Consider the following 12,318-nt stretch of genomic DNA (forward strand, 5'->3'; position numbering starts at 1 on the left):
CAGACACACACTCCTGCACACGTGGAGTGCTGTTAAAGTTGTAAAGGATTAAAGTTGTAAAGGTTATTGCTGAAGGGAAAATAATCTTTACTGTAGTGTTACCTCTGCAAGTATTACCACTCAGTTGCACCACTTGAAACAGTTGTTCTCAGCTAAAAAAGCTGTAATTCACACAGCCAAGAGCAGAAATCTTTTACTTTACAAAAACCCAAGTCAACACCAGGGGCTTCTTGCTTTGAGAGGGTGGTGGTGAATTTCACTGATCAAAAACCTGGACCCTGACTAATTCAGTCACTGCTTTGCCTCACGTAATTGGCAAAAGCTGATCTTTTATTAACCTATTCTTTGATTCTTTCTCTTTCGGGTTTAAATGGGGAGGTAAGTGCTGTGGTGTGGTCCCTTCAACTTTCTCAATGGTCTTTTAGGCAAAGCCAGTGAAGTGGACATGAAAAATGAGATTTTGGAGGATATGGGGAAAAGAGAAATCTTGCAGAATACTGAGCATGAGGAACACAAAGAGGAGTCTGAGGAGCAGAAAGTACAGACATTGCATGCTGATGAAAATGCAGAGGCAGAAAAAATGGTTGAAGAACGTGATGCCCTGTCAACAGTGATGTTACCAGATAGTAGGTTTACGGTACAAATTCAGAGCCTTACAGAACATGTATCAGGGAGTACTTCTTCAAATTATGATAATGATGAAGATGATTTGAGAAAGGTGGCAGAGGCCGCAGGCTCAGCAGTCCAGCAGCCTGTCAGTACAGAGGCTGAATACTGCGACTTAAATGCAATGCCAGATCAGAACTTGGAGGTGGGCTCTCTGCAAGGTCATCAGGTTTTTGAGACTCCTCAGGAAACGCATAGTGACTTAGGCACAGACCATGAACTGGAAAAAGCTGCACCCCAACAGCAAGAACAAGAGGATCTTAAAAGTAGCCATGTCCTGAGTGATAATGAAATGGATCAAGAAGCTGTCATCACAAGCGAGAGCTGTGAGTTGGTTTCTAATCAGGCAGGGCTCTCAGAAGTTACAGTAGCAGGCTTAGTTAGTGAAGAGGTAAATGTGGAGAGCCACACTGAGGCACTCCAGCACTCAGAAGAAAGTGCCGAAAACAAGGTTACAAGTGTCTTGGAGGAAAAGTTTGTGGAAAGCAAAGACTGCGCTGATGGAAGAACTGGTGAAACAGGTGATAGAGGTGAAAGAGAAAATGAGGTTGGGAACACAGCTCAGGGTCAGACGAGGGAAACAGAGCCTATGGGTTTGGAGGGGATGGAGGCATGTGAAAGTGGTGTCCCAGCAGCTAAAATTGAAAAGGAAGGCGGAGGACATCAGGCATTCATTCAACCGGTTTCTTCAGAGGACAGTCCTTCAGCATCATCAGAGAAACGAAATAGGCAATATGAAACTGAACTTGAAGATGCTATGGCTGAGAAGGATGGACAAACGGAAACATTAACAGAAGAGTTGGAGATGTGTTCAGATTCTGCAGAAACAGACAAGCAAGGTAAGGTCTCTGTGGAGGCTGTGGACTGTATTACTGAGGTAAATGGAAGTGGTGTGCAGCAGGCAGAGCCAGACAGAGACATTGTGATACAGGTGATGACTCAGGAAACCAGTTTTGACCCAAGTCTTTTAGATGACAAGATTAAGGAGTCAGAATTGGAAACAGGGGATGAGTCTGAGAAAGAAAAGGCAAGTAGGACAGAATGGGTCGAAGATATAAAGCTGAAGGTAGGAGTTCAAACTGTTCAGTCCAGTGAAGAAGCAATAGGTGAGACAGTAGGAGAAAAAAATACTCCTTTAGAAGGTGAAGCACAAAATGTAGTTAAACAAGAGGAAGGTGAAGCACAAAATGTAGTTAAACAAGAGGAAGGTGAAGCACAAAATGTAGTTAAACAAGAGGAAGGTGAATCCAAAGAGGAGTCAACTGTAGATGTTAGTGTAGCTACTGAAAACAAAGTTTATAAAGAAACACTGAAAGAAAATCAGCAAGAGTTAGAGCTTGCAGACCACCATGGTGGTGGATGTGCTTCTCAAGAAGGTGCAAATAATTCCCTGGCACAGAAAGCTGAGTTGGATGCAGATGTTAGTGAACACGTTAAATTGGAGGGTCAAGCCGAGGAAAGACTGGAAGGTGATGGTGATGTCATTGATTTTGATGAAGAGTCAAAACAGATACTAGAAACTGATAAAAAATGTGATGAAGAGAAAGCTTATACGCAGAAATATGAGGGTGATGGAACAAATGGTGCTGCTGGAAAAACTGCCCAAACAGATGAAGCTGGAGAAGGAGGAGGCAGAATAGAAACAGAAGACATCTTGACTAAAGACGACAGCTTGCAACATAAAAAAGCTGATGAGCCTGAAGAAACAGGGGAAGCATTGTGGAAAGCTGAGGAGAAGACTGATGTGATGGAAGATGAAATCAAAGCATCAGATTCCAATAAAGTGGAAAATATACCAGATGAAAATGTTATGGAACAGGATTTGGAAAGTGCTGGCAATAACAGGGATGAAAGCAAGGAGGATTTGCGGAGTGGTAGAAGGGGCAAGGGTAAATCCAGAGACGACTGTACAATATCCTAAGTTCAGAATCTCAAGACTACACAAGTTACATGCCATTTGATCGGCCCCAGTACAGAAGCATGCACTTTGCACAATATATCAGACCTTAGGAATACTCTGAAATTGAGGTGTTTTTTTATAGGTAACTCTCATCATAATACAATGTTATGTAAGTGGCAATGATGCAAATATTAAGTTACTCACTGACATGCCTGGCCACAAGAAATTGTGTGTGGGTTCAGTATTGTTGTGTCTCAGGTTAAAAGTTTATCACTGAAAGAGCAAGCTTCACAAACCTTCACTATCTTGCCATTAAAATACTTTCAGTGTGGATAACTGCTACTGAGTAATTTCTATAGGAAAGTCTTTGTTTTTCTAGCCTAGATGATGTCTTGAATGTACTTAATGTGCCCTTTGTGCACTTATGCACATACTCGTGTACTTACATACATGAGATCTACAGTAAGTACATTGCCACTTCATGAAGGAACTTGGTAGATCAGCAATGCTGATGTGATTTTGAACCTTCTTTCTGAATGATTGAAGCCTAGGAACAATTTTTTTTTTCTTTTTCCCCCCATTGGAAAAAAAAGATACTCTCATTCCATTTTGTGTGTGTTTCTCATATGGTTATAGTCCAAAATATATTCAACAGGTCACTTTGAATCTGTTCAGTCTAAACACTTCGGAAAGACAATATGCAGTTTGAAGAAAGCACAACATACAGGTCTTCATTTGCCGAAGGGAATAAATATATACATGTTTACTTCATCTGGGCACTTTGCACCACAATAGGCCTTTACTCCATGTCTCACATGGGGTTTTTTCTATTTTTTTCTGAAGAAAGTGTCAATACACACTGTAATGTATGCTTAGATTTGCTATCAAGTACTGTCTGGTTATGAATGTATAAAATACCTATTTTTTCCAAGAAGATTTTTGTTTAAAATTGCATTTCCTTTCTCTCTCTTTTTTTTCTTTCCCTCCAAACTATGATTCTGAAAGAATCTGAAAAATTCTTTATCTCTGAAAAATTCTTACCTCTTCCTTTCTGGAAAGAAGATAACTTTGCATGTCTTAATTCTCATTGGATATCAGACCAAAGAAAGACTATTATTATTCTGTATACTAGCCCCTGTGCCTTTTTGAAAAGCTGGGTTGCTTTAAATTGCTGGCATAAATTAAACACTTTGACTCCACTGGTATATTTCTTCTTGCATTTTTGCTAGTGCTTGGGAGGAAGAGCATGTTTTGCATACTTAAAAATTCATTTAAAGTTGTTCTAAGCAATGACCGTCCCAAGGAAAGGCAAATTGCGGAATTGGGGCGGGGGGGGGGGGGGGGCTGTGGAAGGTTGTATTTGTGATGTTGCAAAGTTGATGGAGTACAAACAGACTGCAAAATGTCAAGATGTATATCCAGTGTACTGAGCTGTATATAATTGAAATAAACATATTTTATACTCTTATTGCCTGTCTAGAGCACTGTTTATAAACCTGCATCAATATTTATTTAAATCTGTATAATTTAAAAAAACATTTTTTCTGCAGCTTTGTTTAAATCGATTGTGTTGTGCTACATAGCTAGAAGACCTATTTTACTAGGAATGGGCAGCCTTGGTGTTCGAAGACCTTTAATATATGATAGCACCCTTTACAGTTCTGTTACAGGTCTGCAGTTAACCTGTAACTCTTTTTTCATGTGGCTTCTCTCCAACTTAGAACAGTTCCAGTATGGTTTCTGTAAGTACTAGCAGTTGTTCTTAAGGGTTTACCTTAAATGCTAATCTCAAAAGTCATAGATCTTAAAAGCATCTTTCATTACTATGTGGTAGTGTTTATTTAAAGATTTGTCTCTGCTATACTTGAAACAATAATGCATGGTTTAATGTTGAAAGTATTTTAAATGCATTTGTATTTAAATGCTAAATACAGTGAAACATATAATTAAACATCCTTACCAGGCTTCACCTATGCTTGTGGATGGATCCATAAGCAACTCTCCGTTAAATTAGGCACATGCCAGCATTTCCTGTATTGTTCATACAAGTTTGTTTCTAATAGAAATGCTTCTGGATAGTTGAGGAGATAGTGAGCTAATTTTAACTAGTTTTTCCACTCCAGAAGACAAGGCATCTGTAAGAGAGGTCGTTTTTAAAGCCGAGTCACAGAAGGAGAGACAACTCTAGTTTTAACTGTCCATGTACCAGGTTTTATCCCACAGTAAGTGTCCGACTCTCAGTGAAACTAGAGTAGGAGCAAGAACATTGACATAGCTGATGCACTAGAAATCCATCCTTGAACGTTACTGCTTGGTACGTCTGTTGGCAGCTGGTCCCTGACTTCTGGAATTGGGCAAGTACCATGGAGGAAAAGGTCATTGTTTTCTTTTACCTCTTTCGTTTTTGCTTGAGTATATATGCACATCGAGGGAGATGCAGAGGTCTCCCAGATAAATCAGCTTGAAGATAAAGGGAACTGCTAGATGTTATATTCAAAATTGAATAATTTAAATACTATATGCCAGCTAGCATTGTGTGAAACGTGCCATTAAAAAGGGAGAGGAGACGGTGTCTCAGGAGGAATTCTCTAGAAAATGCATCTTTCGTAAAGTTACACAATTAAGAACGGTTTTTGGCATTTTCCCTGCCATGTCTAATGGATACAAGAAAAGACGTAGTTTGTCCCTTTCTTTATTGGTTTTGACTTTCAGGGACAGAGAAATACCAAATCAGTCTTTTCATAGTCTAACATGAAACCAAGAAGTCATGAGATGACCTAAAATCAAGATTCATATTTGCTGTTATTATGTTACCCATTTTGCTTTGGGCAGGGACAGTCTGCTCATGAGCACCACCCACACTGTGTAAGACTTCTGTCTCTTAAAATAGTGCTATAGCTCCAAATGCTTACTGGGTTTTCTGTTCCAAACCTAGTGATTGGCGCATGTGGCTTGTAATCGGGATTTGTGCGTTACTGTGAAGTTGGGGCTAGCCTGAAATGCTTTCAAAAGCAGTAGCTGAGGAGACTTGTTTTCCTTATTCAGCAAGTAATAGTGAAAAGCTTTGGTCAATGTTTTCTTATTACAGAAAAGAACAGTCCTCCTGTCCCTCTCAAAATCAGTATTGCAGGCTTGTGATTTCTTAATCTTATGCTCATTCACTGACCCAACAGCCTGTCCCCAGCAGCGTCGCTCTTTGAGAAAGAGGGGAAAGCATTTCTCGAAGTTTGTTATTGTTGTTTTCTGGTGATCCAAAATAAATGAGCAGATCTGGAAAAGGAGTATTATCCAACCTGCTTTTGATCTCATAGTTTGCTTCTTGGAGGCTGTAATGAGTAGCTGCTTGAGGCTGCTGGTGTGATTTCATGGGATATCTTCCCATCCTCCAACTACAGTTTACCCCTTTCAGTTACATTGGGATTAGTTACATTCTGGGCCATACATAATTCAGATCGTCTGGGTTAAAATCAGCTGCTTCCCACCCCATGTTCCTCTCCAGGTAGGAAGATACATCGGGGATCAGTGGCTAATTAGGGGGTGTTAGGTCAACCGTGCCACTGAAACAGCACCCTAGTTAGCAATACTTGAGTCAGTTACAATATCAAAGGAATAAGAATAGTGATTTGACTTGCAAACAGGCCTGTACAATAGCAGAAACACTGGTAACCACCACCTCCACACACCCTGTGTCCTGCTGTCTCCCAAGCCTTCCCAGGGTCCAGCTCCTTCCATCAGCCTTCTGTTAAGCTCTTTGGCGTATAAAAGCCATGTATTGGTGCAGTGAGTAGCCAGGGAATCATGTTAGCAAAGTTAAATTCAAGTGAGATAAATGTCACACTGTCATTGTTCATCTTTGTATGTGTAATAAGGATGGTGACAGTTACAGATGACCATTTTAATTAGCTACTTTGTGTCCTAATTCAGTAGATTGCTCTTTTCTGCTCACCTGTTCTCAAGGTCCTCAGAGCCGTGATTTGTTGGAAAAATGTCTCCTAACTGCAAAATTAAGGTGACTGCAGAGATACCTATTAAAGCTAAAGTAAGTTTTCTGTGTTAGTCTGAGGTTTTGAGAGAATGAGACCTAAGAGACTTTCACTTATGCATGCAGAAAAATTTTCTACATGAATGGCAATTTTAGCAAACTGATTTTTTTCTGTGGTCTTGTAAATCCTGCTGCCACTGTGTCATCTGCCCCGGTGGACAGATGTCCATAATGGGTGAAGAGAGAACTGATGGTGAGACAGATTTGAAGGTCCATCCCAAAACACAGGGAAAGGGGTTGGAAGAAGCTGATGTGCTGCTTTACTGGAAACTGGAGGAGATGTCCTTTTTTCAGGCAGGCATTCTTCACCCCACAGCAGCAGTTATGTTAAGGAAGGTTACCTAGCTGAGTGCATGACTTGTTTTCAGGATCAAGATGGATTATTTGGACCCCTTGGAGTCGATAAATTTGGGCTAATTTTGTAGTGGCCTAGAGTTTTCCTTCTGCATCAGTCCTCACTTTCTTTCCAATCTGTAGAACTTCATTTCTCAATCTCTGCCGACCTATGACTTCAAGCCCTATCTCCAAGTCTGGATATTGCTGACCTTTCTTTTATTTTTCCTGTCCTTGCTTTCTTCATTGACCATTATTTTTCTTCCCTATATTTCATCTTCCACAGAATTTGTCTTAAGCTTCCTTTCCTTCTCATATAGATAAGTGAAATTGTTTAGTTATTTTGAAGGGATTTATATTTGTAAATTTCTGTTACTCATGGCAGGTTACAAAAATCTGGTTTCTTTGTTTGGTTTTTTTCATGTCAGTGCTCAGGTGTAACAATGGTGAGTGTGTTACAAACGGCTGGGAAAAAAAAGAGGATAGGACTTGAGGAGGTTCAAAATGAATGCATAGAACTGCTGAACTGGGATGTCGCTTTAAGATCTATATTTGTGTATTGCATCAGAAGTCAAGGTAAAGGTTTTATTCCTTGCTCTAGAAAGACTGCTGATATATGGGAACTTTTATAGCCAGGAGGGGAATGACATACCACATTACTACTAGCTAATGTCTGCCATGTAGAGGGGCTCATATGAAACCCAGGTTTCCCCATGATTTGGTTCAGTACAGACTTCATTTCCTTTACTGCATGTGTTAACAAGAAAAAAAGCGGAACCACAAGACTCTGGCACGTTCATGATTTGTCAGCAAATGAGAACTGGTATTTTTAAAGCTTCTCAAAAATACTTAAGTCTGTCAACAGAATTTACCTGGTAGAAGCCCACCAGCATTTTCTCTGTAATTTGTAAATTGCTTTCCTTAAGTTTACGGAAAGACCTTTTTCTTGAGTGACCATTTAATTAACAGGCCTGACTTAGATGTGGAGCTGAGTTCTGAACACCCTGGGTTCTGAACAGGTGACAGCTTGCTGGCAAAGGAGGCAAGCTGAATAAACTTGCAGAAAACATACATGTCAAACTTGCGGAGTAAGACCTGTCTGAGGTCAATATATCCTCAATATATCCTGTATGTTATACACAGAATGTTATTTGAATACTATGTTCCAGTGTACTTCTGTTGATGTGTGTCTGAACAAACTAAGGTTGTTAATAAGGTAAAGTAACTTTATTGATAAGAAAGTTTGTGAGTACTTGCTAAAATGCTTTCACATTCTGCACCCCTTAATAGGGAAGGAAAAACCCAAGTGATTTGGTTACTTTCTAGTTCTTTTTGCCAGCTGTCTCATTCTGTAGTGTGCACTTTATTAATGAATGCCCCACACATCCACGTGTTGATCTGTAGCACTTCCAAGTTCAAGTGTAGCACAACAGCTGGTCCAGATTGTCCATTGCCTACTTGATGTTTGACCAGGAGAATTGACTGTGAAGGTTTAAAGAGAAAAGAAAGCTTTACCAGACTGCTGTGTTAGAAACAAAAATAGTTTAATGGGCAAAGGTTTGTTCTCGTCATAATATTGGACATAACACAAAATGTCATTGCCATGCTGTTTAGTAGAAGTGATGATGTAAAGTGCTGAGAATGTGCTTAGCTACAATTATAGGTGTTTACAGTATTTTCAATATGTTAAACTGTAAAGATTTGAGATATTTTGTGTTGCAGTTGTGTTTGACCCTAGAGTTCTTGCATGCTAACCTAACGTAGAAGATTAGCCTCTTTGCATGCCGCTGGGTGCTGCTACTGCCGTGACAAGCATGTTCTGTGAGAATGACATAACCTCCCCTGGCTGCAGCCCCTTCCCAGCCCTGTCTGTGGCCTCGTTTCTTGTGGTACGTGCATAATTACATTCATTATTAGTTTCACTAACCTTAATGGTTCGGTCTTATATCAGGATGCACTTTGAAATGTGCAGCGCGATCAAATAAGCACTGAACTTTCAGTTTTCTTTTTCAGACAGGCTGAAAAAACTCATTGATGAACGAGAATCCTTACTAGACCAGGTAATCACAGGAAAACGTAAATGCTGTGTGCTCACTAAATCTGTGATAAGAATAGCATAGACAAAGAAAATCAGAACGTAAGGTGTAGAACAGTAGTGCCATTGCCTTTCAGAAAGCGTGTTGGGTTGCTCTTGCTGAGAACGTAGTGCGCTGCTTGCCACTTTATTCTTCCTCTGAAACATTCCTCCTGCGCATTAACTTAGGACACAGGGGAGGAAAAACATGACGCAGTGTGCTTGTTCCGTGTTGCTAACCAGTCACATTCCATGTCCTTAGTCACCTACAACTCCTACTCCAGGAGTGTTTCTGAAAAATAATACTTCAGATTGGTCAAGCCCAAGGGAAAAACAAATACAGTCCGGACATTTTAGAAGCAAATTTTGTCTCAAAGGGTAATCCTTCCTCGTTTGTGGGTAGCAGGCCATTTGGAAGGAAATTCTGGAGGAACTGCAGTAGATGGGTAGATAGCAATTAAAGTGAGTATTGCTGGCACCATGATATTCCATAGTGGATATAAAGCTTATTAAAAAAACTTCAGCTGATCTGTTTCTTTGAAGGGCACTCTACGCTTTCATTGATGAACTGTATCCTTGCTCTTGAGACTTCACACACAACCAAACATGGTGATTGGTTTTTAAGAATGTTTCACGTGACTCCGTCTACAGAGCATTTATGGCTTTTCAAATGAAACGGTCGTCTTTCACTCGTTATGTTTGGTATATGCATAAGCACTGATACTTAAAATATGATGAGTTGTTTACCAACAGAATTTCTAGGAAATTATTTTGTAACTATAAAGATTTTTGGAGGTATTTAGGGTTTAAAAAATGTAACTTATTTTTAATAGTACTCAAGTCAATTTGAGTACTGAGACAAAAATCTCCCTTACTGTTTTTAATAACTGATTATTTTGTGACCTTCAGGTTAAAAAATTAAAAGGACAACTGGAAGAAAAGCAAAAGAATGGCAAGATGGAAAATACGCAGTCAGAAGATGAAGTTCTGGAAAATGGGACAGATATGCACATGATTGACCTCCAAAGTGAGCTGCAGTTTGATTTTAAGAGAACTTTTGGTGTCTTGCATGTGGGTGAGGAAAGTGTATCTGTGCAATAAGCATGTGCCTCTAAGTAAAAAATGAGCCTTTGGTTCTAAGGGAGCTTCAAACTGGGAGCCAGCCATGCACCTCTCTGCTGGAGGTGAGGGAATGATTATCCTTGTTTGAGCAAGATTGCAATTGGAAATCTCCCTTATGTTCCCTAGGAGAACTGGGATGAGTTTCTGGTTAATTCTGCTTTCAGAGTGGTCAGAAGGGCATCAGGTGAGACTGGGAACAGCACCTACCTGCTGGGAACTTCTTTTGACAGAGCACTACCTGCTTTACTGCTGCCCCAAGTAGATACCTGTAGCATGGAAATCTTGTCACAGACTTGTTAGACACTGTTAACGCTTGTTCTGACATCTCTGATAAATCTGCAATTATTTTAGGAGATGCCAACAGACAAATCAGTGATCTCAGATTTAAACTAGCAAAGTCCGAGCAAGAGATAACAGCACTGGAGCAGAATGTAAGTTTTTGGGTTGTTCTGTTTGTTTAGGCATGGTGAGAGTGCAAAGGGAAAGTGTATTTTACTCTATGACATATCTTACTAAATGAAATCATGATTACTGTGATTTTTCCCTTAAAATAAGAAGCAGGAGTATTGGACCATCAGGGCTACTGAACTTAAGTCATTAAAGACTAAATTGCTTTCATTTATGCTTGGGGAAAAGTGAATATATCCTTCTTTACTGAAGGAAAAACATTCAAAGACAAAGGTATATTGAGAGCACTTACTGAACTTTTCAGAGTCCTTTCTTATACCTCGCTATTGACAATTTTAAATGGCTGTCAGCATATAATGTAGTATATATGGATCTTACACAAGACTGTTCAATTTGGACTTCTTGTTCTTGTCCAGAGTATGTCAGCGATACTCTTGCTAAGTATATTTTCTTTTTGTTGCTGGAAGAATGTTAAGTAGGGATATGTATAAAAGCTCTGGAGTCAGTTAGCATGGCCAGGCTTTCTTGATATGTTTTTTCCCCCCTCAAAATATACCTTTATTTTATTAAAGAAAAGTAAGCATCTCTCTAGTTACTGCTTAACTACTAGTGGAAGTGTAAAGCTTCGCAGTAACTTCTTGGTACAGCTTTTAATTAAAAAAATCTGCCTTCGCCTTAGGTAATACGATTGGAAGGTCAGGTAGCCCGATACAAAACTGCTGCTGAAAATGCTGAAAGAGTAGAAGATGAACTGAAAGCAGAGAAACGCAAACTACAGAGAGAGGTAACTCTAAATGCAAACTTAAATTCTTCTTGTACAACCTGAATCTAGAAGCAGCCTTCAGATGCTCAGATTTGTGTGCTACTTTGTGGCTGTGAATGTTCCTGTGGTTTCACAATTAATCAAGCTGAAGAACTCCTACTTTGCTGTCCTTGTCCTTTGTGATACCTGAAGGCTTATTACTTTGGGTGTTCCAAATTCTGGGTTTGTAAATAGTGATCACTGGTTCTTTTAGAATATATGATTCAGAAATCATAGCAGTAGAAAGCTGGAAATGCTTGTAAAGTTAATTTGTGTGCTTCACTGTTTAAGCACAGTGCCACAGCTTACCAGGAATGACAGTCTAAACATGAGGGCTAAATGGATGTGAATCATTCTCATTGAGCCTGTTTTCCTTGCTCTGTCAATCTGTTCGCGCCTGTTTGCTGTCATGTGTCTGTCCATGTTCCTCTTAGAACGTTGTATCTTCAAGCTGTCTGTAATTTTGACCTTATTTGTCTTACCAAACTTCATGTTCTCTCCAAGTAGCTGCTACAACCAGCTTAAATGTGTTTATCAGCTTCTTTCATGCCCACCTCCTGAGGTTTTGGGTTGTTTTTTGGGTTTTGGTTTTTAGTTGGGTTTGGTTTTTTTCAGTGTGGCTCTTCGCTTTTTCTATATACTCCTGCTCTGCTGCCTATAAATACTGCTTTGTGCAGTCTACCTCTCTCTCCTTCTCCATCCTGTGGTGGGTTTTATTAGAGAACTAAGTCACCCAATTCACAGCTGTGGCTGTAGTTACGGGAACCAAAAATATAAAAGCCAGGCAGTGAGACAGGTATATGTCACCCATCAGGTATCTCTGTGCCTCTGAAGTTTAGGCAAACTCTGAGCCGTTTCTTCAGCGTCCTGTAAATAACTTTGACTCTTGGCACCAAGCTTAGAAATATCTTTCTCTGTGGCCTTCAAAGCAGTAACACAGCATTCACTTTTCACAGAATTACAGAACAGTT

At 39.8% G+C, this 12,318-nt stretch overlaps 1 protein-coding gene across 30 annotated transcripts in view; it reads left to right on the top strand.

Moving 5' to 3' along the window:
* The window catches only part of LRRFIP1 (LRR binding FLII interacting protein 1), a 109,020-nt gene that overhangs the window by 93,432 nt on the left and 3,270 nt on the right, over positions 1-12,318 (top strand). For 23 of the 30 annotated variants that reach the window (XM_030486229.1, XM_032919933.1, XM_030486204.1 and 20 more), the window contains one exon: positions 426-6,809. In XM_030486229.1, the coding sequence (XP_030342089.1) occupies positions 426-2,587 (2,162 nt within the window). In that variant the 3' untranslated portion in view covers positions 2,588-6,809. Of the gene's footprint in view, positions 1-425; positions 6,810-8,954; positions 9,002-9,924; positions 10,043-10,488; positions 10,569-11,224; positions 11,330-12,318 lie in introns of those variants that run through there. The other 7 variants (XM_030486231.1, XM_030486233.1, XM_030486232.1 and 4 more) reach the window with 3 other exon arrangements.

This window comes from Strigops habroptila, chromosome 5, assembly GCF_004027225.2.
Source record: "Strigops habroptila isolate Jane chromosome 5, bStrHab1.2.pri, whole genome shotgun sequence".
Lineage (NCBI taxonomy): Eukaryota > Metazoa > Chordata > Aves > Psittaciformes > Psittacidae > Strigops > Strigops habroptila.